Here is a 27,872-nt window from a genome sequence, read left to right on the forward strand (position 1 = left end):
ACTTGGAATGACACCAGTAGCTAAGCCATTCATTACAGTCAATTTTCAGTTCCAAGCACATTTCTTGAATCTCCTGCTTTTCGTTGAGTAACTCTTCAAATATTTTTTCTATTGGTCTATGCGAATTTACATTTGTAGTTCTCTCTCCCATTTAGCTTTCCACTGACATCCCCAGTCTCTAACAGCTCCTTAAGCTTTTTGTATACCTATCCTATTAATCTTCTTCACAGAGGGGTACATGCCCTATTAGACAGCCAGCTATTTAAGTGGTTTTATTTGGGGGGTCAGGGAGCTATGTTTAACTTAAGGGCAGCAGTGATTAGGCCTTCATATTTAAGTCTACACCCACCTCTTAAGAAGACCTCCTCCTGGGCCTTGCTCCAGGACATCCACTTTGAATGAGTTCTAATATGATCTCAGAATTTATTCCAGGTGCCTTTTCTTTTCAGTTTCCACAGCTTTCAACACATTAGAGGCTTCAATAGGGAGAAGAAAACTCTTCTAGAGCCTCAGTATTTTATAAAAAAATTGAAATATTTAATCAATAGTTTCACTACTAGCATTAGGAAAAAGTAGCAGATTAGTTTTCTCCTCTGAAGATGAAATCGTACTGATTGCCTCCAGTAGTCCCTAAAAGACTTACGATTGGAGTGTGCACACTGAAACAAAGACGTTTAAGAAATCTGACCTACTGTTAAAGGCATTTCTGAACCCTTTATCTTTGGATGATGAACTGGAAGTTATTCTTGAGGTAAAATGTTCATCTCCACTTTAAGTTATGCACTTATCCAGGGTACAAATGCATCTGGCCAATCTAAGTACAAGGATGAAATCCTGTACGCTTCTGACCCTAACGTGTGGGTATCTGAAAGACTCAAGTCTGTTCTACTAAACCACAAAGACAGGCAAATGGTACCAAAGGGAGCCAGCTAAGATTTTTGTACCTTTAATATTAACAAGGTGAGTGGCAGATTTGGAGAGTCAGATGTGTGTTTTTTAGCCAGAGAACTCTGTACCACTCTGGGCTTTCAGATGCACTTGGTTTGTTGACAAAGGCTGAGATAAACTACCTAGTCTGTGTTAAGATCACCTATTACAATGATTCCTGTCCCTCACATTGTTAGTTAACCAGCTGATCTATTTTCATATAAGTTCCAGCCTGGGCAAGCCAGGTGAAATACAGATGTAAGTGACCATCAAAGAGTTAGTAGACCCTGTAACGTCCCAACTCTCTCGAGCCCTGTCCCCCATGTAATTTTTCTGGCACTCTGTCTCACCCAGCTCCTCCATACCATGATCTGATAGTTGATCTCAGGTCATCTGGGTCATAATAAATGTTCATCACTCTATGCCACATTTTTTCATTTAAAGAGGTTAGCTGCAAAGACGACTAGATGTTCACGGTAGATAAACTAATAGGGCCTAATCAGTTAAGGAAAGAAATGTTGGCATGAAAAATCAGACCTGAAAATTATAAAGTGTGAAGAAATACCTCCTTATGGGTTATTCTGGCCAGGAATGAGAGTGAAATGCAGCACACAGTTCAGAACTGTGCTTCATGTTTATCATAATAATAATCCAACATAAGAAATTGTTGTTTACTTACTTAGATCCACAACAACATGCAGTAAAGTAGGAACAGTTCTGCTTAACTATCAAAATTGTGAATTTCATCAGTGATGACTATTACTAAAAGTTTCATGAGGTCCCGCTGGGTAGTACAAGCTCAACTAATGCAATGAAAGTGATGGTGTCAACAGATGGACTCCCAGATATGACAGTATCTGACAAGGGTCAATAGAATGCAAAAACAGAATTCAAGAAATGTTAGGAAAAAGAAGTTATGTACTCACCATAAGGTTCCATGTTTGTCTATAATCTTGCCTACATTCTTGAAGATTGAGTTCGGAACCGAGCACTGGTTCAGACTCGGCTTAATACTAAAGCTCGAGAGCTTTCAGTGGCTCGAGGCTATACCCTATACCATGATGCCTGGTGAGAGTTACCCAGATCTTGTTTGCAAATACTAAAGACTAGTAGTTATCTAATCACAAGGTAAGAATAATACTCCTTAGCCCATGTCTCATGACACAAGAAGGGAATCAGAGAACTCATGACCAATTCTAGAAAATTTCCTCTCGATCCTCCAGGTAGGGGGAAGGAGGGTGGGATGTAAGACTGAAGGCAAGATTGTGGATAACACACATGGAACATTATGGTGAGTACATAACTTCTTTATGTTATGTTGTCCCATCTCGCCTTAATTCTTGACGGTTGGGACAGCGTCCTCGGCACCTTCTTTTTCGGGTGGCTCAAGGGAATAAACTCTTCAGAACAGTGGAATCAAAGGAAGCCCTGTTCTGGGAGGCCACATCTACTTTATAATGAGTGATAAAGGTATGAGGATTGACCCATGTGGCTGCAACACAGACTGAATCCAAAGGAAGTCTGGCTTGAAAGGCGGTGGAGGTCGACATAGCTCTAGTCGAATGGCCTCAAATTCTACCTAGTAGTTGCTTTTGCTGAGAACTATATGCATAAGAAATGGTGTCGGTAAGCCATTTAGATAAAGTGACTCTTAAAACTGGCACTCCTTTCTTATTATCCGAGAAGAAGAGAAATAATTGATCGGATTTTCTAAACTCCTTTGTCCTATGTAAATAGAAGTGTAACTGTCTATGGACATCCAATTGGTGAAGCTTATATTCTGCCTTGTTGCTATAGTTGGGAAAAAAGACAGGTAAGTCAATAGACTGATTCAAGTTGGACTCAGACCATACTTTGGGCAGAAAGGAAGGATTTGTTCTCAGAGAGACTCTGTCTTTGTGAAAAACCAAATAGGGAGGGTGAATATAGGGCTTGTAGTTCTGAAACCCTCCTAGCCGAAGTAAATGCAAACTGCAAACTAGGAGCCATAATCAAAACTCCTATCTATGTGGACATCCTACAAAAGGGCCTCACTGAGACAGATGCCTAGTGTCAAAGCCATGGCCTCAAGCTCAATGCCAAAAAGTGCACTGTCATCCCTTTTGGTAAAAACTCTGTTCCCATGAACTACCACATAGGCAGTAGTCTACTTAACACTGAAAGTGTGATAAGAGACCTTGGGACACAGGTGGACAGTAGTCTCTCCTTTGATAATCACATCAATACAGTAGTCAGGAAATCCTTCTACATGGAGCACCTCATCACAAAAGATTTCTCATCCAGGAAAAAAGAGGTAATTGTTCCCCTCTACTCATCACTCATTAGACCCATTACAGATTACAATGCCCCTTTTGGTATGTATCTCACAAGACATCTACAACAACTGGAAAGGCCACAGAAATACCTCACTAAATAAATCACAGGCCTAAAGCAGATGCCCTACGCTGACCACCTTAAAACTCCACATCTTTGCTTAATATACAAGGCCATGTCAAACCCAGAGCTGTTGACATGCTACTTAAAGAAATCCCAATCCCTCAGAGCCACACGCCCAGGGATCTAAACCTTGTCATCACAATAAACAAAACATGCTGGAGGGGGGTTCCAGACCCAGAGACTCCCCAGACTCTGGAACAGATTGCCCATACATGTCAAGCAGAGCTGATAGCCTAGTACCAACCTAGGAACCTATGAACTGGAAAGGCCACAGAAATACCTCACAAAGAGGATTACCAGCCTCAAACAGATGCCATATACAGACCGTCTAAAAAAACTCCAGCTTTACTCCGTCGCATATTGCCTACTCAAATGCAATCTCTGCCTAACATACAAAGCTATGTCAAACCCAGAGCTGTTGGACATGCTTCACTTAAAGAAGTCCCAATCCCTATGAGCTACACGCTCTAGGGACCTAAACCTTGTCACCACAATAAACAGAACATGCTGGAGGGATAGATTCCTGTCCCGAGACTTCCCATACTCTGGAACAAACTACCTATCTATACCAAACAAAGCTCCTCATTAGCACTCTTCAAAAAAAATCTTGATGATTAGATGGGAAATTCACTCCGGGGATCACTTTTGTGGCTCTGCTCGACAGGGGCACAGGAAAATATTTTTCTTGGGTGGCGAAAGCCAGGGTACCTTTTTGGCTAGGCTTATATAGGCCCTAGGGCCAATAGCCTAGTACCTACCTATGAACATCCAGGATTCAGACCAATGCTTTATAGAACTGTCACATACATAGGTGATCTTCCTATAATTCTAATTTTCTGAAAAATCTGTGTCTAACGTACCTTCATTTTTTTACTTTGCATTCTTCTGAAATAAAAAATAGTCTATCTGTGCCCTATATATTCCTGTACTATATGTGCACAAATAATTCTTCCGTATCCTTAACTTGCCCACATCCCATAATTTCTATGATGTTTTTACACCATCCTCTTTCTTTTTGTTTCTCAAGTTACAACTGAAGTTTCTTACTATAATAACTTCCATATTAACAGCAATGTAATTCAATATTAAGGCAAACATATTTTCTCTTTCTTTACTAGTTACATATGCATATAACATGATTATTCTACAGATTTTAACTCTTCATCTAACATCAATAACCGTAACCCTGCCCATTAAAATTATAGTAATATCAAGGACCTTAACTGTCTTTTTCATAAGTATTGCTATTGCTGAACATAAACATTTTCCAAAAAATCAGTATCTCTCATTACCATTCATTCTGTTTAAAATGTTTCCTCTTTCACTAAAAATCTTCTATCTTTTAGCATAATGATATCACTATCACATTTTTTACACCAGCCTGTAATTGCTAGTCTTCTAACCGTGCTCTTAAATCTTTTAAAATGTAATGGTAATATCTTGCAATTACTCTTACTTCTATTTAGGAATATGTTCCCAGGCCCATGCTTCCACTTATCAAGGGTATCAGAACTTGTCAGATATTTGGGATGCATGGCTACGCTTAAAAAGGCCCTTATGGTCGTTAGCCTAGTAAACACCCATGAAGCTATGTAAAATAAAACCTTTGCCCTTTCTCTTTCTTCTTTTCATTTGTGTTTAATCCAGTTTTTTTTCTTTTTCTCTCTCACTCTTTTACCTATAGAATTTTACTTTTTATTTCTTTTTTTTTTTTTTTTTACTACATTCCAGGAAATATCTACTTTGTCACTATCCTCAGGACCTTCGTCTACATTTAATTCTTGTTTTTTTATGTCATACTTTTAGCATTTTTTTCAACCTTTTCTTCTGTATTTTTTTCTAAGATTCTGTCCCTGTTCTTCACTTACTACTTCCATAACCCCTTGAATGGGTTCAGACACAGTAGTTTCATAAATTTCTACTTTCCCTTTACAATCCATCCACATATACCTATCTTATTGCATTTATAACATTTTAACTCACATTTATTTTTGCATCATAACCTTTCGTACCACATATAAATCATTTCCTTTATGTACAATCAACTCAACAACCAAATAATCTGATTTTCCAAAGCTGAAACAAGTTTTGGGTTTACCCCAATATTCAACATCATCTTTTTGGCCATCTTTATTTGTAACACTAGGGATACGAATGATTTTATCACTTTCCAGTTTTATTTCAACATTACAATCCTAAACCCAGTCCATAAACCTCTATTGTCAAAAAACTTTAGAAATGTCCAATATATCATTTTATGTGGTATTCAAATGTCTTTTCAAAGTCTTTTTTTTTCAATTTCTGTTCTAAACTGAACATGAATTTTCTCCTTAGTTTCTCTGAAAAAAGCTTTAACTACATAAGCAATCCATGGAATAAAGTCTTTCTCATTTTCATATTGGCTCAAATTTTTTCCATTGCTTGACTGTTTTCAAAAATTATATCATAAAATCGTTCTTTGCTTATATGAATGAAAGCTCTTACTTCTGCTGGAGAAGTTCCTAAAGGTGAAATAACATTGGTCCACACCACACATCTTTCTATTTCTCTTTCTTGCTTGGAGAAAATCCTAACAATATCATTTCTTCTTTGCTTCGTAACAGTTTTTTTTTCCTGATGTTCCTTTTTGTTTGTTTTTTACTTAACCATAACAGCATAGTGTTTGTCTTACTGCCTCCTGTTTTTTTATGAAAAGTACCTCTCTGTTTTAAATTTTGTCCATTATATCTCCCCATGCTACATCCTTGCCACCATCAGGGTCACTTTCCTCGCATAATTTCTTTAATGAAACATCCTGCTACCCTCTCGACTGAAGAGTTGCAATTATGCATCCCTCATCATGCTGGTTCTCTTCCTGGAATATTTATTGCTGTAAAATCTCTTCTGAATCTGGAAAAGGCTTGCCTGCCTTTTCTCTGACTATATACCCTTCTGCTGTTTCAAAAATATCCATAGAAGACTCAATTGTCTTCCTACCATCATCTCCAACTACTGGAATCCCACTAAAAGGCACATATGCCTTCTCTCTCAATGCTCTGACCTCATACAAAAATATAGAAAGTTTGACTACATTCTCTTTTCTTCTCTTATCTCTCAACACATTTTTAAGCTGATTTGAAGGCTTGGCCACTTTCTTCTGCTTCACATCACCACCAAACAACTCTCTCCAATCCACTGCTGTAACTCCCTACCTCTCTGAGCAGCCTCTGTGCCAGAAACAGAAGCAGGAAGTACAACAACAAAAATGATCCCCTTACAAGAAAAAGAGTAGGGGAAGTTCCTCAATGCCCTGGCAAAATTTCCCCTAGTGGTATAAACACCACTTCAGGTCTCCCCTGAAAAGAGACCACTAGCTCACTGGGACTAACCTGGTCAACAAAGGGTAAATAAATAAAATTAAATTCTAGACAACAGTTTTACTATGATCAGTGTGCAAGATGTCCACCTTTGTTAAAAGAAGGGGTATTGTGAAAATGCAGTACCGATCCTTTGGAAAAAAACTGAAGGTATTGCTTTGAAGCAATGTGAGCAGTCTAAGTAATTTGTTATTCATACTGGAGATGACAAACTATGATGGAGAAAAGGGACATATTTGTTGACCATGCTTCTTAGAGTCTGTTTTCTTAATAGAGAGACCATGTTCATGATATCTCCTTGACTGCCGAGGTATATGACGTGTCCAATAAAATATCCAAATGATTGCTCTGTTATTTCCATAAATTAAATGCTCTGAAATACATTCACCAGCTGTGATTTCCCAGTGTTACTATGAAAGGCAGCATGCTGTGAGCTGAGCCTAAATGCACAGGTAAGATAGGAATACAGAGTAAAAGGTTAAGTACTAAAAGCTTAGGAATGCAGCTAATGTCAGCTGTTACAGTACAAAATAAAAGCAAGTGGATTTATTACACAAATGCTGAACATCTATGTCATACAAGTAAGGCACTCAGAAGGAAATTTCTATTTGTTTAATTTTACTATAAAAAAGCCAAAAATGAACCATAGGAACTGGACGGCGAAAATACTCTCTTAAAAAAAATTCACATTTATTTAATCCACATTAAGCGCAAAGGGACTTCATCAGAATGAAAGAAAAAAAAACAGAGTCAGGATTAAAAAAGGAAACAAGTTACATCGGAATAAAATGGACTATGAATGGGGGGGTGTAACCACCGTCCTATAAGTTTAAACACAAACTGCCTGATGTGGGCAAAACAAACGATTATACCAATACTGCTCAACTTCAGGAGCTTCACAATGGTGAAGGTGACAAGGATCCCATTTATGGGGGGACAAGAAACAAATTAATGATGAGTCATTTTTGGAGTTCTCTTTACCCGGGAGAACAGAGAGAATATGGAACAGATTACTGCACAACCTACAACAGGAAAGACAGAATCAATGGAACAGTAGGACAGAGGCAATGGAACAGTAGGAGAGAGGAAAACAGAGGGAGAAGTCGCAGGAGACAGTGAATGGATCAAATGTCTTCAACCTCAGACATGATTTGAAAGTGTTCAATTACAGTGACTTTGTGGCTGACTGCAAATGGGCCCAATTGTTTGAGAAAGATCTTACCTTTGTACCCTCTAGAACAGCTGATGTGGATGATGTCCTTACTGACTTAAAACTTTATCCATATGCTTAACTTAAGTCTATATTTTGCCCATGGGGACCAGTCGGGCCCCAACACCTTGAATCAGTGTCACAAACACAGTATTTTCAACCTCCCATTGCACCCTATAATTACTCTTTTTGAGAAAATTTGTGAGTCTGACATTAGACATTTACTACTTTTCAAAAGGACTCAGGATAGATTCAATCGAACAAAGGAAGGGCAGTCATTGTTGAGGCATATTACAGACAACAGATAAGTCAGACTTATGAAGCCTAACAAGGGAGGTTGGCCTGGTCATTATGAATACCAACGACTACATTAACAAAATGTTTAATATGTTGTATGATGACACATATGAAGAGGTGTCAATTAATGAAAGGAACACTGCCTATCATAAAATTCAGGATGTTGGACCCAAAATCCACCACCATATTCAGCATTCCCAAAGTCCATAAGGACATACATGATCTACAGTTGCGCCCAACTGCAGATGCTAAAAATTCAAAATCTTCCACCTTAGCGCATTAAACTGATTTTCATTTGAAAGAGCTGGTGGCCAACATGGCACATCTCTACAAAGACTCATGGGACTTTTTGAAGAGAGTTTCCAGGGACATATAAAGTGATGATAATACTTCTGTAACCATGGACGTCAAGGACTTCTTTTCAGTTATTCCCCACAATTTGGGTCTAGAGTGGTTCTACAACTATTTGTGTTTTCAAAGTACACTGGACCATGGCAACATCAAGCTACTGTGGGACATAATAAAAATTGTCCTGGTGAACAATTTCATCTATTTTGAAGGGCACCTTTTTAAAAAAGTATCAGGGTAGCTATGGGGGCCACCTGCGGCCTGATCTTTGCCAACCTAGTGATGGCCCATTGGGAATTTAATTTTATTTTTCAATCTTGTTACAGCAACATGTGGAGTTTGTATGGCCACTACTTGAATGACATCATCATTTTCTAGACTGGGGGCCTTGAAAAGCTCAATGAATTTTTTTGTTACTTGAATGACAGTACTGAGTTTCCCAGGTTTACCTTGAACTACTCCACTGACAACATTAACTTCCTAGATGTTATAATCTTTAAACCTACAGATAATTATGGCTTTGAATCAAACATCTATAGGAAGCCAACTTATTCTAACTCATTGCTGCACTTTTACAGTTGTCATTTGCTACATCAAAAGATGACACTGGTCAATGGCCAGACGGTTAGGCTTGCTCGCATGATTCCACAACAGGAAACCTTTCTCCAGGAGAGTACTAAATTTTAAAAAATATGCTTCAGGTAATGGACTACCCCCCCAACCTTCTTAATGTTATCACCAGAGGGGTTATACTCACATTTTCTTTCCCTTGATCGGGAAATGGCTTCTTGCACTGGTAGCAATGTCCAAGTACCTACCTTGGGTACTATGGAAAGGCCCTGGTGCTCACATTTTTTGGACATTAAGTCTGTAATCACAAAAACCTGGAACATTTTTTCCGTGGCTGGTGAATAGTATTCAGTCCTGGGTCCCTCCCCTTAGCATTGTTTACAAGCAGGACATATCATTTAAATTTCTTATAGGAAAAACAATGTCCACTATTTTTAACTATTGCAAGATTAAATGTGGGCATTGTAATCAATGTGGCTTTATCAAGGAGGGCTCCATTTTTAATGTTGCAGACTATGGTGATGTTTTCCTGAAGCTCAGTTTTTACTGTTTGAGTTTCTGGGTTGTTTACATGGCACAATGCCAAGTTTGCCCCGCCTTCTATATTGGGAAAACTGTGAAGCCCCTTAAAACTAGAATTTACCAGCATATGTATGATGTTTATAAGAAGGATGAACTCTTTTTAAACATACAACATTCAATAAGTCTCACAGGTTTAACCTTTTTGTTATTGACTGTGTTGACAGCAATGGCGGGGGGGGGGGGGGCTGGAAGGATTTCCTGGAACTCAAAGAACTAAAGGTGGCAACTAAAACTTAAGTCTACCAATGGCCATGGTTTTAATGCCACGGTGTCTATTAGCAGCATTTTGCAGCTTAAAGCTTCTTTTTATATGCATTTTTTATTGTACTTTTAATTTTATTTCTATTATGCTATAACAGTATTGACTACTCGTTTCTACTGTTGCCGAGTTTCAAGAGAGTGTTTTTGCAATATATTTCCTGTAGTTCAGGTTTGGATTGTTCAGGTGAAATTCTGTGGCTTTTGTTCCTGGTTTAAGTTACTATACTTTTATTTGTTGAAGCTTTCACCCAAGTTAATCATATAGATTCATACAATACAAATGGCCAACTCAGGGTTATAAAATGAAACACAAACAGAATACACAGAAATCCATCAGTTGTTTCTTTAATGCACATAGTTTATTTGCAAGATTAATCTTCAACTCAGGGCCACAAAATTAGCCTAACCTGTGTTATCTCACCTGTCTCTGTAACATTTCTATCCGGTCTTGCATTGCCTGGATTTCTGTTTCACGGTCACTCAGTGCTAATTTGCTTCTCTGCAGCTCCCCCTCAAGTGAGCGCCGAATCAGTTCCAGCTTGGTGCAACGAGTTTCAGATGCATCCAGAATCTCCTTCAGTTTCCGCTTATCAGTCTCCAGTTTGGTCTCATTAGCCTTCATTTTATTAATCTTCTCCTGCATTATCAAAGTAAACAAATAAATAATAAAATAAAATGTTTTTTTTTCTGGAAAATAACTGTAAACTGCAAAATTGTCTTGTGAGCTCCTTTGCTGCCTTTCTATATATTTCCTGCAAAAGATTATGGATACATTCAAGAAATCAAAACAATGTCTAGAAACACATAGAAAAACACATCATTTTATGTCACTCATTATAGCATTATTACAATCTGGAAATACTGGATTGTTTAAAAACTTAAGTACTACCTGCTTATCTCCTTACTGTGTCATCCAACTAGTCCACAGTAGTAATGCCAGGGTTGCAACAGGGGATAAGGGAAGATAAAAGGGGGATAATAATGAGTCTGGGTGATGGCACTTTACAATACAGATGACCGAGTGTGCATAAATAAAAACATTGTCAAAACAGGCATAGCATAACCATGAGGCATGGGGATACACAATAGTCTATGGTACTGACTAGGTTCATGTTTAATAAGGGAATGTGTTTTCTCACCAAGGGTAGTATTGACTCTACCCTTTCCTACACTATGCCATATGCTCTACTATGTTACAGTGGGAAATCAATCCTCTTCCTAGTATCTTTCGTCCGGGGGGGTTGCTGCCCATGTTACGGTTCAAGGTGAGAAAAACTCATGGAAGACTGTGGTACCTTTCATAAAGCAAATAAAACATAGGATAATAACCAATCTCATGTTTTTCCTCTTAAATAATGACTTATAGCACTGCCTTTACTGTCTTGTTGAACTGTTCCACTTAGCTGACAGGGGATGAAGAGAGACATTATCTGTTTGCCTTGCAGCATTTGACACAAAGCTGCCATATTCCAGGACATAAAAGGGATTTCTTAATCTGCAATCTCTATGGATATCCTGACTCCCCAATAAAGTAAGACTACCCATCTAGCAATGAGCTCGGCAATGGCTGATTGCAAAATGTCCTCCGGATGCAAGATGGCATAATCTAGGACAATTAATATGCGCTGTTGTTCTTGCATGACAAAAAGACAGCTATCCTCTCAGACAGAATGATTTACTTAAGTCAAAGGTTCCAATGAGACCCTAATACATTTCTGTGGAGGAATACAGTCATAATCCAGGCATGAGGTACAAGCTCTCTGGCCAAAAGAAATCTATCTTATACTTTTTCTTTTGCCTTTTCTACCCTAAGATGCCAGCCAAAATAAAGCTGTGCACTAATTTTAATACTAAATATAACCAGGATACCAAAAGCTCTTCTGTAATCCCTTCCCTTCTTCTAATTACTCTTTCAATTAACTTCTTGATGGTTCAAAATATGGATATTAGACCTGATGGTTGCTTGAAGAGGCTAGTTATTCCCCTCCTCCACCTAGTTACTCCTTTTACTGTGGTTAATTAAAAGCTTTTTGTGATTACATAACGTTATTTGGCCCAAATCGGTAAAACTATTATGTGTAATTTTTTGTGGCTTGAATGATGGCAGAAAACATGTGAAAGCCTAGCTGGGATGTGAGTCTAGAGGAAAGAAATGTACAATGATTAGACTTGGGAAGCAGTGACAGCGACTGTTAACAGCATTTCGCAGAAGATAAAAAACTGAATCGAATTAATGTGAAAGAAGTAACAAAGAGGTTTGGAAGACATGAAATTTGGTCTGTGGCATATTTCAGGGCTGTTAGAAGGACATGTAGAACATTACAAGGAGTCGATGTTTATGATATTGAGTTCCTACAAGCTCAACAGGCTGCCATACCAATTAATTAAGAGGTGGCTGAAATGGAAGAACAAGGTGCCCAGGCAGAAAATGCATAACAGCAGTTGAGTGCAATGGAGGACAAGCCTCAAAGAAAGATTCTGAGACTAACTGGAGAGATGAAAGTAGAGGAGGGACTAAATTTGTGGAGACTGTGAAAGCTAAGATGGCTCATTGGATATGATCATTAAATCTTCACTATCAGTTGAAGAAGTAGGTTGGCCGCAGCCTGCCATTAACCGTATCTGAGAAGACATACAGCCAACCCAGAGTTATTTTGGTGCAATGGGTGATGACATATGAGAAAAGAGGTGTTGTCGCAATGGGGATGGCAACAGAGAAAATTTGCTGTAGAGGAACAGACAATGCATGTAGATCTTGATTATCTGATGCAACTTTTTAACAGAAACCACTATTAATGTTATTACAAAATGCAGGGTACACAGGGTACACAAGTTGGTGTTGAAAGTATTTTCTATAGAGTGCTGACGTGTTTTACGGATGTTCAGGAAATGATGGCTACATTAAAAGATTTGTCTTTACTATTATTTTTGTGAAGTAATGGAGACTGGATAATCTGCCAGTTCAGGTGACCTAAAAATAGAATGGGAGATGTGGGAAGTGTCAAATGGAAAAGGGAGACTATTTTTGTGTACCACAGTAAGAAGAAAATAGTATAACAGGTTTATATATTTGAATGTGAAGTATTATGAACAGAAATATTTGTTAAATTTTGATTGTGTGTTCTAGAGGATCAGTCATTGTAGAGAACTGATCCAACCTGTGGTAGACTGTAACCTTAAGATTTAATTACTGAAGCAAGACAACTAGCTATCTGTTAGAATTTACTGGAACTACTGTAATGATAGTAATGAGTAATTAATACTTTATTTATTTATTTATGCTTTGTTGACCGAGTTAGCCGCAGTAAGCTAGTGGTCTCTTTTCAGGAGAGACCCAAGGTGGTATTTATACTGCTAGGGAAAATTTGGCCATGTCATTCAGGAACTTCCTCGACTCTTTTCGACAGACGTCAAGTGATCTTTTACAGCCACCTGAGCTGCCACTAACTTAAGTAGATGGTGCTTTGGTTTAACATCTCATCTAAAGGGCAACACACTTAGGAGTGTAGTACCGCCCCCTTATTCATCTGCCTGGTACAAGAATAGAATCCACAGCTTTCTGTAAAAAAGGCAAGTGTGCTGCATGTTCTACCAGTGACACTGTAATATAGGGCCCCCTTCTTCTTTTTGTTCATATTAAAACTACTTTCAGTAAGTGACACAAGCATCTTATAGTGCTCAATAATTATTGTGACAGCCTATGAACTAAAATAGATGAGGCAAATATTTCTTTCCTGATTAACTGTTTTTTTTTTGTTTTTTTTTGGTCAGCATTGTATATATAAAATACAGTCTGCAAACAGGAATGCTCGCATTTTGTTTTAAGTTAGGACCATTAAAACAACCATGAAGATTACAATGACGAAAGAATATCTTGTTTTTTTATGTGCTATGTTTTATTTTTGTGTTCTTTTCAGAGTTAATGTAGACCTTATTGTACAAAAGAGTTAATTCACTGTAATTGAACTGACATGGATTACACTGATTTAGTGTGTTTTAACTTTGGAAGTTTTATCTCCTGCAACAAACCATTATCTGAAAATTGTTTAGCATGATTTATAATTATGTGCAAAGTAATGCAATATTAAGTATCGAGAAGTTAATATCTCAGTGTTATCTGTGCATCTACTATTTCAAAAGTTTGTGAAACTGCAAACTGAACACTGAGCACTAATGTGATAATTATTAATATCACTAAGGATGTTAATAACATGTACATGGCTAAACTTCAGGAAATAAATACTATCAAGAGGAAAAATGATGAAATATCTGGTGATACTGGAATAATGTCATCATTAGGGAAGCTTCAGTAAGAATGAAAAACTTGGTGGCCCAGCTAGGGGAACACTGAGTGTAATGGTATATGAGATGGTAAATGAAATAAGTTATATTACTAAAGGATGAATGGGTACTGCGGTGGTGGTGCTGCGGTAGCATTGTCGCCTCATAGCAAGACGATGTCCCGTTCGATTCTCAGCTAGAGCGTCTTCTGTGTGGAGGCATACATGAATGGGGCGTGCCTTCGTTGAAGGTTGTGGGTCAGGGCTGGTAACCCGGAACACAAAAATCCACTACCAATCATTAGCGGACCAGAGTTCCGCTGTGGCGACCCCTAACCGGGAAAAGCCGAAAGACACAAACAAACAAACTAAAGATGAATGGACTGTGGTTTATGCCAGCTGTGCTAAATCTGTTTCAATTGACAAGACATAAAAAGTAAGATAACACTGTGATTGAACATTTGTTTTAAAAGTAATGATCGTTCCGATATATGAAATAAGAAGAAAAGCATGATCCTGGCCCTTCTTGGATTTCTGATGGGTAGACATAGGTAGGTTTAATATTTGATGACAACAATGGCATGATGGACTGACAAGTTAAGTGTTTTTGAATGATTTGAGAATGAAAGATGACTGAAACAATAATGATATACCAGTGTTGCATCCCAATGTTTTCCTTTGATGTGAGCCACCTGCAGGAATTACTGGGTCCAGCGTTAGATGTCACATGTTTAAGAGAAAGATGGAAGGGATAGTAGAAGAAGAATTACAGCATAACACAGGGGAGTGGCAGGGGGAACAAATTGTTTGCAGCATCATATTGCCTTGTCTAAGGGCAATAAGTCTTGTGTTGCCTGTAGGCTACTAAACAGCTATGAGATTGTTGAAGGGGAAACAATTGCTATATATAAGCATCACAACATGCGTTCTGCCTCTGGGAGAAGAAATTAATTGCAATAATAAGGTAAGTTGCAGTAGTATACCTAGCATGCATGTGTGTACAATGGAATAAAGCAGAAGAGCAAAGGTACTGAACCAATAAAAGAAATTGCTTTCTATCTCGTTTGGTAATATGCATCTCATTGTGCAGTAATAGGAAAGATCAAAGAAATAGAACATAATATACAACTGCAGATAAGAGCTTCAGGCCTCTGTACTGTATTTATAAAGGATACCCTGCTCAGGAGATACATGAAAGACATAATTCTGTGTTACTGAAATAGGAGGAACATGATAATCAAAACCAATTTTACATTACGCATATTAAAAATAAAAGACATAGAGCCACTTATCGAAAACCTACGATCTGACAGTCCTCCAGGATCAGATGACATCCTCTCCTGAGTCTTGTGCAGTTGCATGTTTTACATCACAACACCCTCCAACATATACTCAGTCTATGCTTAAAACAAAACACCAAGCTAAACATATGGAAATTCAGTTTAATAAACCCAGTCCCAAAATAACCCAACCCCACCAAATTCACACACTACTGCTCAATCTCTATCCTTCCCATCCTTGCAAAAATCATCATCAATTACTCACACTCAAATATCACAATATTTATGAGAATAAAAACCTCTTCTCTTACAAACATGGATTTTGGTCTGGCCAGGGCAATTCAACAGTACTATGGACCCTAAATGATGATATTCTACTAGGGATGGACAACTGACAACTCAAAGGTACCATCCTTATCAAGCTGGCAAAAGCATTTGATCTAGTAGAACACGATACACTTTTACACCATCTGCTTGATATAGGCATTAGCCTGGAGGCCTCACCTTGGTTCCATACCTGTCTGTCTAATTGACACTTAGGTGTTAAAAATCACCCTCTCACACACACATCCACTAGGCAGTCTAAAGCAAGGCTGTCCACAAGGGTCCATTGTTGCTCCACTTCTCCTCCGTATATCAACAAACTGCCTCTGAATCTTCCTTACTTTCTACTCTTGCTCTGTGCTGATGACATGGTGTTATATTTCTAAACTAAATCCCTCACAGCTTTACAAAAACAACTTCAATCACACTTCCCCTAACTGATTCACTGGTCCAATAACAATAATCTTGCACTCAATTTATCCAAAACAAACATGTCCTGTGAGACAAAATAAAAACTAGGCATAGCTACCATAACAATGTTACTATCAAAACGCTAACTCATTTAAATATCTGGGACTCTGGCTAGATCCTTCTGTTTCACCTTCTCCTTACACTTAGACAATTAAAATAAAAGAAAGTAAACCCACCACTTTTTAGACTAACAAAATACCCCCCTTCCTCTCAAAATCCTCTAGAATTGCAACATGAAAAGGCATTTTACTATCTCTATTAGAATACAGCCTTCCCTTAATAGAATGTCTCAAAACAAAATCAGACTCATTCATACACTCAGCAATAAAATATACAGGTTCAACACACACATAAGAATACCATGCAAAACAGTATAGAAGGCAAAATGGCTTCCTATCCAACAAAGGGTAAACCTGCTTCTCAGGTCACTACTGTGCAAACTATTACTACTAAACTTTCTCTTCACTAGCTTCCAGATTAATACCAGATGCCCCAATTTACAAACCAAGAACAGTTTTAGTAATCATGGGGGCCAATTATGGATCACTTTGGTGGGCTTCCACAGCTGACCCCTCCCCTCACTTGCCACCACAACCCTCTGTTCATGTTGCCTTCCTGGATCCAAGACTATTTCAGATTAGCTATCAGGGACATATGCTAATACTTTGTATTAAAAACAAAACAATATGCGTATTTATTATATTACATTTTGTCATAAGACATGTTTAAACAGAAGTAAACTACTGGATGCCTGAATTACCCCCAATTCCAGCATCACCTGCCATTCCTCTCCTACTCTTTTCTCTCTTTTCTGTCTCCCTGCCTTCCCTTTGTCACCTCATTTAACTCATGCATTTCACTCTTTCACATCCTACGCCAAACAGTACACATTGTAAATACTTTGTTTAAATATTAGTTTGTCTATAGAAACAGTCCAATATAAGATGTTAAGACAGTGTGCAGGTGCTCTTGTTACTGATGTTACTTCTTCAGTTCTTATCATTGTTTTCATTATGCTTAGAGTTGTGTTACTGTATGAGGAGGTCGGAAGGGTCAGAGAAGTATGTAAGAGTGGTACAGGATATGTACAAGGGTAGTGTGACAGTGGTGAAGTCTGCGGTGGGAGTGACGGATGCATTTAAGGTGGAGGTGGGATTACATCAAGGATCAGCTCTGAGCCCTTTCTTATTTGCAATGGTTATGGACAGGTTGACAGACGAGATCAGACAGGAGTCCCCGTGGACTATGATGTTTGCAGATGACATTGTGATCCACAGTGAGAGTAGGGAACAGGTGGAGGAGACCCTGGAGAGATGGAGATATGACCTAGAGAGAAGAGGAATGAAGGTCAGCAGGACTAAGACAGAATATATGTGTGTGAATGAGAGGGAGGATAGAGGAATGGTGAGGATGCAGGGAGTAGAGGTGGCGAAGGTGGATGAGTTTAAATACTTGGGATCAATAGTTCAGAGTAACGGTGAGTGTGGAAAAGGGGTGAAGAAGAGAGTACAGGCAGGATGGAGTGGGTGCAGAAAAGTGTCAGGAGTGATTTGTGACACACGGGTACCTGTAAGTGTGAAAGGGAAGGTCTACAAGAGGGTAGTGAGACCAGCTATGTTATATGGGTTGGAGACAGTGGCATTGACAAAAAGGCAGGAGTCAGAGCTGGATGTGGCAGAGTTAAAGATGTTAAGATTTGCACTGGGTGTGACGATGGTGGACAGGATTAGGAATAAGTATATTAGAGGGTCAGCCCAGGTTGGAAGGTTTGGAGACAAAGCCAGACAGGCATGATTTCGTTGGTTTGGACATGTGCTGAGGAGGGATGCTGAGTATATTGGGAAAAAGATGCTAAAGATGAAGCTACCAGGTAACAGGAAATGAGGAAGGCCTAACATAAGGTTTATGGATGTGGTGAGAGAGGACATGCAGGTGGTTGGTGTGACAGAGCAAGATGCAGAGGACAAAAAGAAATGGAAACAGATGATCCGCTGTGGCGACCCCTAACGGGAACAGCCAAAAGAAGATGATGATGATGATGCTTATCCTTACTTATACCTCTCTCATGATTGCTCTTACATTACCACTGCTGCATTGATATTGATCGAATGTTTTGATTGTATTTCCACAGTGCTGAATCTGAATGTGGTCTAGGTGACTCAATGCTTTACATTTGTTAACAAACTTTAAATAAAATAAATTTATATATATATATATATATATATATATATATATATATATATATATATTTAAAAGTTAAGTATTCCTCACAGACATCACCAAGCAAACCATGCTACAAACAAGCAGGCTCATTTTGAAACATGAATCCTAGTAGAATTTACTGACTCATCACAGCCGCAGCTCTTGCCCATCATGCCCAATGTCCTTGGATGTCAAAACTACCCAGACAAATGAGTCAGTGGGACTATACTTGATGACAGAAGGAAGAGTGTGGGGGGAGGGACAAAAAGAGCATGGATAATGTCTAATTTCCATTATAAATTTTCATCTTATGTTACCCCTTTCTTCCTTCATGGATTCCCAATCACCTCCCTCACGTCTCCGAATGCTTTAAGTTTCTTACTCAGTTAATTCTCATTTCTTGCTATAATCAATATGTTTCCACAAAACCACATAAAACACAAACATTTTCAGAATGCTCAAAAATAACAGTAATAACCCTAGGCCTCCCTTTAGAAATGGTACTGCTCCCATACCACCCCACTTATAACTACTTCAGAAAGTATATTTGTATTTATTTTATTGTTTGAAACTGGGGAACTGGACTAATACATGCAGATCTTTTCCAGCCATATCACAGGTCACAAAGGCAACAGTAAGAATTACATGTAGGCAGAAGCATCACTGGCTCAACTAGCATCCTGCGCTGGTTTCATGAACTTGCCACCTAAGCTCTTAAACTCTTGAGCAAAAAAAGACAATCAGCTCTCATTTCTGTGTCCTGCCTACGACCCAACTTCCTTAGATTTTAATTTAAAAAATTAAATTTTTTTTTAAACTTTACCAAGCAGTTGTTACAGTTTATATCAAACACGGAGTGTTAAAGTGCGCAGGTTTTAATTAAAAAAAAAAACTTCTTTGTTTCACACCGTAGCAAACTGCTTGCTACAAATGTAGCAAGAAATAACTATAATTTAGACCACACAGGGAATTCTAGATCACTCAGGTCTGACCGCAAATGCAATACCGGCTTTTAAATGTCGGTATGCATTTAAAGAGCCATGAGGATGACCAAATAGCCGATCACACTCCCTATTACTGTGAGCCTTGAGGCAGTTGCCCCCTTCACTATGACCTAGCTATGCTACTGCATGTATGGATAGTTTATAGTAGTCATGAAGCATCATGTTTTAGCAAGGGAGAGGAACTCAGAATGCCTTACGGAAACCCACATGAATGCAGGCAGAGCGTGCAAAGTCTACTATTTGTTCATCTTTCTATAATGAATGTTGCCCCCAAATCCTCAGCAATCCAGTCCAACCATTTTCTAGATTTAGGCTAATGCTTGCCCCCAACCCAATTTTATATGTGACTCTGAAACTGTGATACCCCAGCAGTACATTTAAAAGTGAAACATTACTTTTCCTTTGTTGATCGGGTTAGTCCCACTAGGCTAGTAGACTCTTTTTTAGGGGAGACCCAAGGTGGTATTTACACTATTCAAAATTCCATTCTTAACTGAAAATGTACTTGCTGAAAATGGCAAAATGCCAGTGTAGCATCTCAAATCACATTACTTAATCAAGTCATAAAGCCCTACTTACTGACACTGTCCCTATTACCTCCGCTTTAACCTCTGCGTACCTAAAACTCTTTGTTATACTAATGCAGTGCTAAAGTACTTTTAACTGTAGGTCTATAATGTTAGTAATCTTAGTAATCTATATAACCCTATGTTAAAAGACACATTTGTTTATAACTGTATGTAACAATACAATGTGTCTTGTAGAAACTTTCTTACCTGTCTCTAGGATTCCTCCAGAAATCGCACATATATATGTTTATCTTTGTTGATGTATATAATTTCTGTATATTCTTGACAATTATATAATAATATATACTTTTCTGCTTGTAATTTACCTCTACAATTGTCAAACATTAATGCTTTCCTGGACTAAGACTGAAAATGTTAATTTGTAAACAGTGCTCCACTCCAGTTAACAAATTTAAATAAAATAAATACAAAAAGATGAATGTTTGCAAAAAGTTTTGAACTGAATTGTTTAACTGAAAATTCATGGGTTCATAAGTAAGCTGCAAAGATGAGAATTTAAAAAAGAAATAGGTTAACAGGTAATTTCTACATCCTCGAAGATGCACTTACCCGAATATGTAAACGCTGACACGTCATTGAACCGCGTAAACATTGATCGTCCTGAAGCGCGAAATCCAAAACGTCGAATCGTCATGGTTGGCCCTTCTCCGTAAGGTAAGTGTGTGATAGTTACGGACCTTAGGGTTAGGGTGCATGTTAAGTAAGTGCATAGATGGTAATGTATGTGAGATTTTGTGTAAGGTTAGATGTAGGGTTTTGTTAAGTGTATGTGTGTGGATTATTTATTTTGTTTGGGTATAGCTTGTTAAGGTAAGTGTGCGATAGTTACGGACCTTAGGGTTAGGGTGCGGGTTAAGGTAAGTGCATAAATGGTGGTATATGCAAGATTTAGTGTAGGGTTTGAAGTAGTGTTTAGTTTAGGGTTAGGAGTAGGGTTTTGGTTAGTGTATGTATGTGTTTATTTAGCTTGTTTGGGTAGGTAGTATGTAGCGGGCGGTGGCATGGGACAGCTATGACGGTTCGAGCTTTTGAATTTTGTGGTTTAGGGAGTTTGGGGTATTCACGGTTCGCGGAATGTGTGTCAATGTTTATGTATTCGGTTACTATGGCTTTCGAGCTTTCAATATAGACCCAGTTTCTAAGCTAGCTGCACTTCTGTACCATGTAAGTCTATTTAAATTCCTCCAAAGGTGTGAATCAAACCCTATACCTTGTGTCTATGAGGTAAACAGCTTAACCATTATGTCAACTTCAATAATAATACCTGTTTGTTAACCGCTAGTGGACACACAGTCCCTTTCCAGGATGACCTGGGAACAATGTTTGGTTAAGTAATTTGTTATAGGTCATGCAATAAGCAATTAAGAGCTGGCAGAATCAAAGCTTCTGCCATAGGAACTCCATCTTGTAAACTTAACCTCTGCAGCAACTCCTAGAAAATTAAGAAAGAAAAAAGATATTTTAATTTACCTTTAGCCTAGTGAGTCTCCTTAGTCACATGTCCTCAAAACAAGTTAATCCTTTCTTGTTATTAACTAATATACTGGTTATAACCCTTATGCAAGCAATAAGCTCTCCATACTCAGTATTAAATGTAAGAAAAGCAGCAGTGAAGTACTTTGTCCCAATGAAAACATATTGTACTCAAAGTTTATTTCTAAAAAATGAGCATAACCTTGCAGGTTCTTGCTAGCCTGCTCACTATAGACTAGAATTACGTTACTGCCAGAGTTTAAGGCACCCTGTACAGGCAAGTCATTCCCAGGCTTTTTACATTCCTGCCATGACACCAGTTTCCCATTAGCCTTGAGTTTTATTGGTACTGAGGTTTATGAACTCCTGTTAAAGACAGCACTTCTTATACAAATATTTCTTTTCACTGCATTTATAATGCCTGAGAAGTAAACACAAAGTCTGTCTTCCTGCCCATATATAGGTAGTACTTCTTACAATTTAGAGTTATCAGTTATTAGCTTAGTTGTACATATTCTTAAACTTCCTTCCACTTAAAATAGCAGTCTTACCTGTTTCTGGAGCTAATATTTTGGGATAAGTGACTCAGACAGTCTCAGATACTTCAGTAGAAAGTACCTTCCTACATGGGTCTTAGAACTTCCATGGCTGTGTGAACAGTTACAATTCACCCATATTCACACTGCAGTAGACAGTGTCTACAGAAAATATTCCTTCATATACAGCACTGTCACATGACTAGCTAAATTACACTGACCCAAAGGTCATTTACTAACCAGATGTAAAATATGTGGAATGGTATTAGCCTCCCAGCTGAAAAGGACCACACAAAAAATGTCTGAGATCTAAGGATGCATTCACCCCAAGTCAAGCTACTACAAGCCCTATGATACAGTATAATGATGCCTTTGGTAAGTACTTGTCTAAGCATATGACCCAGGTTGAGATATCACTGCATTTCCTCGTTAACACAATCATGGCCACATCTTCCTTGAGTTACCCAGACTGTCTTAAAGCCCTTTTCTGTTTCCTAATCTCTTGAGAGGTGACCTCTGTCTAGCCTACATAGCCTCAAAGGATCCAGTCCAATGGGACCTCTTGCACACCCGAAAAACTAATAACATCCTAAACACCCACTTGAAATCTTAGCTTCCACCAAAACATGAATAGGAACTGATGACAAAATAGATATATATGTCAGAGAATCCCTATTTTATAGAATAGGCTTTCTTTGGATATAGAGCAAAATAGTTCCTGGAGACCCTCTTTATTTGTAGCTTGCATGAATGGATGGGCAATAATAAATAGAAACTGAGTCTGTCCCTCAAGCCCTCACTGAAGTCAAAACTAGGTATAAATCAGTCATATTAAAGGGCACAATTTGGAATATTGTGGATAGGCTACTAATGGTCTTCTGGATCAATGACCTAGTATTAGCTTATGAACCTATTACTGCCCTGAGTGAATGATAGTTACTGGCAAAGTGAAATGGAGGATTCAGATGTATCACCTTTGATTCCCTGTTGAAGAATAGGGTCACCTGGTTGGCTCATTGCAGCTCCCAGCTACTTTTATTTTTCATCTGTTAAACCAAAGGTTAGGGTTCACCTTTTTTGGTATGGCCTGTTGTGAGCCCAGTAAGGGCACCTATATAAACTTCAGGTTTTTAAACTTTTGACTCGGTCCATGTGATGGATATTTGTCATTACTTTGTTAGGACCTTCCATTGTTAAATTAATTCACTGTTATCACTTTTTAAAAAATATATACTCTTTTAATTTATATATTCACTTACTCAGTTGTTATTGATTAGGTTATTCTTAATAGGTCAGTGTCTTCCTTTCAGGGGAGACCCAAGATAGCATTCATACTGATGAGGGGAAGTTTGGCCAGTGTACCAGGGAACTTCCCTTTACTCTTTTTTTTTCAATAAGTGCTGTGGGATCTTTTACATTCACCTGAGCTACCAACAACTCCATCAGATGGGACCTCAGTTTAATGTCTCAGCCAAAGTATGGCACAGTGGGGATTGCAGAACGCCATTTATGCTGCACTGCAGTGCCAGTATTGGAAGACTAATCCAAGTACATGATGTGGGAATAGAACCCACATCCAGCACCAAAGGCAAGTGTGCTACCTGTTGAGCCACTGACATTTATTTATTTTTTAATCTGGTGAGTGAGCTGGCCCTTGGACCACTTTTAGCCATGACTCAGGAGCATACAACACTGCTGCACACTGCTTTTATTGAAGAAAAGGGCTTGCTCTCTCCCTGGCATACAGCAGTAAAGGTCCATAGGAGGATGCGGTTATCTACAATCAAGAAGATGTGGAAACAGTGTGACAGCAAGTGCTTCAATAAGATGCATAGGATGGTCGAAGTGACACATGGACATGGTATAGCAGAAAATGATTACAGAGGGGGAAACAGTGTGCAAACGTCAGATATATAAATATAAAACATACAGAGACAGAAATGTAAAGTCACAAAAAGTTAGTGCATAAATAGTTAACTGGTCAACAGAAGGAGTCTGCAAATAGAATATAAAGTGATTTTTTGTTTGTTTGTTTCTGAGAGACATGGAAATGTAGAAAAAAGCACTCTATGATGAAATGAGCAAAAAGCATGTGCCTCAGAAGTTCAGGGGCACATGTAAAGGGCAAGCATCATTACAGATTCATAATGTATAGATGAAACAAAGACACCCATGAAGCAAAGGTTAGCCTCGAAACATTATTATGAGTTGACAATGGCAAGAGAACTTATTTAAGTTCTGAAATATTCTATGAATAAATGAAATGATTTTATGGAAGCAAGCATTTTTCAAATCTATTGATACTATCCAGTCTCTTGCTACAGGAAATTCAAAATGGCATTCAAACTGACTATTTTAAAAGTAATAGTGAGAGTTTGACACCAAAGACATTTTAAGAATTTACGAAAACCTTTAGTATAATTGTTGTTCTATCCTAACCCAAATGGACATGCATCATTGTTCACTAGAATATCACTTCCTCCTCTAAGGAATCTGTTCAGAAGTGGGAATAGAAGAGGGGAAAACAGAGAAGGAATGCAAATAAAGCAGAGACACATACACTATACTCACATCAAAACCCACTTTTGGAAATAATGATACAGGTATAGATAAGTGTCCATCTCCTGAACACAGAACTGTGGTTATAGGGGAATTTCACAGCAATTTAGATATGTCACTGCCTGCCAGGCGCTTAGTTAATTTTTCTGCTATAAGTAGGACTTGTAAGGTAGAACTGTTGCACTAGAATAAATATTACGGCTGCAGAAAGGAAATGAAGTGTCTTGTCACAGATACCCTCCAATGGACATGCAAGGAACTAATGGTCATGGCTAAATACTTATAAAGGCACCGGATACCCAGTTAAGTAATCACTGTATCAGCTGACCTTCAAGTGGGACTTCTACAGTTAAGTACACTTAACACTGTAGCACATCCAGCCGCATCTTCTTACATGTGGCTCATTTGAAAATCTCTACCCCTTTCTAGGCTCTGTGGTACAAACGCATAAATTCTGACTGTGATTCAGACCAAACAAGATTTACTAGCAACCTGCATGTTGGAGGAGACAGACAAGGAAAGTGGGAATGATGGGGTAACACCAGATCACTCACCCTAGGAGAGGAAAAGTATCCTTGGTCTGCTGTAAAACTGAAAGCCAGCACAGACAGTATCAAAACAGAAAGCAGAGTAAGTGATGCAGCGCCCACTCCAGCCTGCCAAACAGAGTAAGGAATGGACCATTCCAGCCTCCCAAGCAGCACCTGTAATACCGGCAGCAGTTGGCTGACATGGGAAAGCACATAATCATCACTGACCTACCATAACATGCCCATCTTCAGTGGTGCAAATGCAAAGATGATAGGACTGGAGTTAGAACTAACATCACAAAAGTACAAAACCATTGATGGCTACCTGATGACAGGTACTCAAGAAACTGGATCTAGCTCCTGTTGAAGTATAAAATGAGCTCAATGCATGCTGGTAAGCCATTTGATTGATATGTGCAGTGAAGAAAAGAGCATACTAAAAGTCTTTAATCCCTATACTTATGGCAGCACACAACCTTCAACACTCATAAGGTATTGCTATGCTGTAGTTAACAGGGATACACATGACATTCACCCGTTCTTTTTCAGACCAAATTGCATATCTCAATATTTACCAGTTCTTGATTAAATGTTCAGATCAACCTCCACTTGCAAGAGAAAACACTAAACTGCTAGGGCATAAAATTATAGGTTTACTATCAAAATTATGGGTGAAGGTTCAGCGACCAAGGGATGTTGAATTCCGGTTAGGTGAATCTCATGTCACCGAACCTTCATATGTGCGAGGTCCTGGTCAGCGAATGCACAGTGCATTCACATATATGTGGTCGGCATTGTAAGTAGAGATGGCTAAACAGTGCGGATCAGGAAATTTACCCCTTTCCCCACTGTAGTGCGATCTCAGAGTTGAAATATATAATGAATATATAATTTGCAGGGGGTGCAGTGGGGCTTGGCCCCTACAAAAACATGTAGTTTAGCATTGTGCTGTATGTTCGTACTGCTCACAATCAGAGTTACAGAAAATCTCTACCCCTTTCTAGGCTCTGTTCTTACAGGTGAGGGCTGAAAGTTATATTGACTTATGCAGATTTGAATTACTGGCATTTTATTCAACATACTGACTTGATCAGTATTCTGTGTTCAGTCATGTTTTTCAGTGTACTGGACATTTTTTTGTTTTGTTCATCGCTCATATAATAGTAAACCAAATTATAAGCTTGCTGGTTTACTTAAAAAACAATGCATCAGTATTAAAGCAAGAAAACCCAGGAAAAGTAGATGCAGAAGGCAGCCAACATCATTCACAACAAAAGAATCTCTCAAAAATTAATTTTTATGGTGTGGTTGTATCTCTGTTGCATGGAATTTTACTTATAATTATTACAGCATCAAGCATGGTTCAGTTAGTAGCTTGAACAATGGAGATACAGGTTGGGTGGTAATGTGTGGCAGTCATTTGCTCTCTCTCCCTCTCACTTTCAGGGAAAGCAGGGCTTTGAAAGGAAACTATCAACATCCCTGATCAAAATGGAAGATGCAAAGATGCTTTCCTTCATGCACAAAAGAATCATGCATGCTGCTAAGTTCAGCATCACTGCACACTGCATTTCTCCACATGGAGCCATTAAATGGATAAAAATGATCCTTCTTTGTATGGACCACTAATGCTGGCCAGAAGAATGACAGTGTCACCTTTATTGCATCTCACTATAATATAAGCATTGAGCATCAAATAGCCCTGCTTGGGGGAGGGGGATGCCAGGGCTCAGGAGTTGGGGAGCTGAATCAGTCCACTTAGTAGACTGGGACCACATAATTAGAAGCACCACAACAGCAGAAGAAATAAAGGAAATATTGACATGGATACACTCTCATATCAAGATTATATACCACATGCCTTACTTTAAAGGGCTTCTGCAGGTGGTTTAATATGTCAGTGGAATAGCAAACAGTATCCAAAAGCAAGTTAATACATAGTGGGAGTGTAACGGGAGGCAAAAGGGGGAATTTGGGGAAAAACATTCTGAAGAAGTGCCTTGGTTAGAGTGAAGGTTTAGAATGTAGTGTTTGTCAAAGGTCAACACTGATGACATGTGGCCAGAATGACTTAAGTCTGGAATACATATATTCCTGAGTCAAACACTAGAAGTAATTGACCCTTTCTGCAGTGTAATGTGACCTCACTGTTAATGGACAGATGGCCTTTTACTGGCAAATTAAGATTTAATGACTAACAATTTAGACACCTGCTAGTAGTAACACTGCCGAAATGACTGGGAGCAAAGAAAATACAGAGCACACATTTTTCCTTGAAGCCATATACCAGAAGAAAAAGAACACAGCTGGTGATGAATATTTGTGGTATAGAAATTCTGCAATCCCTAATATGACTTTCTAAAAAAAAAAAAATAAAAACGTAAGGGACTCATGAAGTGATGGGGACAACATTCAGAAGTTGACAAGCAGTTATTAGAAGGGATACCCTTTCTTTGGGGAAAAATCAGCTTATTTACACATGTGGATTTACAGCTGAAACTAAAATAATGATGTGACACTGCCAGCCCAGCTACATGGAATTTTGTAAATAATTCTGTCATTTGTGAATATTGAAATGATTTATATAGAACTGTATGTTATGTACTGAGCTTCAAGAATGTAACCACAGCATACCC

General features: G+C 38.5%; 1 protein-coding gene across 1 annotated transcript in view; it reads right to left on the minus strand.

Moving 5' to 3' along the window:
- Window positions 1-27,872, minus strand: part of CROCC (ciliary rootlet coiled-coil, rootletin) — a 2,018,646-nt gene that overhangs the window by 322,372 nt on the left and 1,668,402 nt on the right. Inside the window, exon 30 of the mRNA XM_044061829.1 lies at window positions 10,409-10,624. Within this exon, the coding sequence (XP_043917764.1) occupies window positions 10,409-10,624 (216 nt within the window). The remainder of the gene's footprint in view (window positions 1-10,408; window positions 10,625-27,872) is intronic.

Source organism: Protopterus annectens, chromosome 2.part0 (genome assembly GCF_019279795.1).
Source record: "Protopterus annectens isolate FY-2018-M chromosome 2.part0, PAN1.0, whole genome shotgun sequence".
Taxonomy (NCBI): Eukaryota; Metazoa; Chordata; order Ceratodontiformes; family Protopteridae; genus Protopterus; species Protopterus annectens.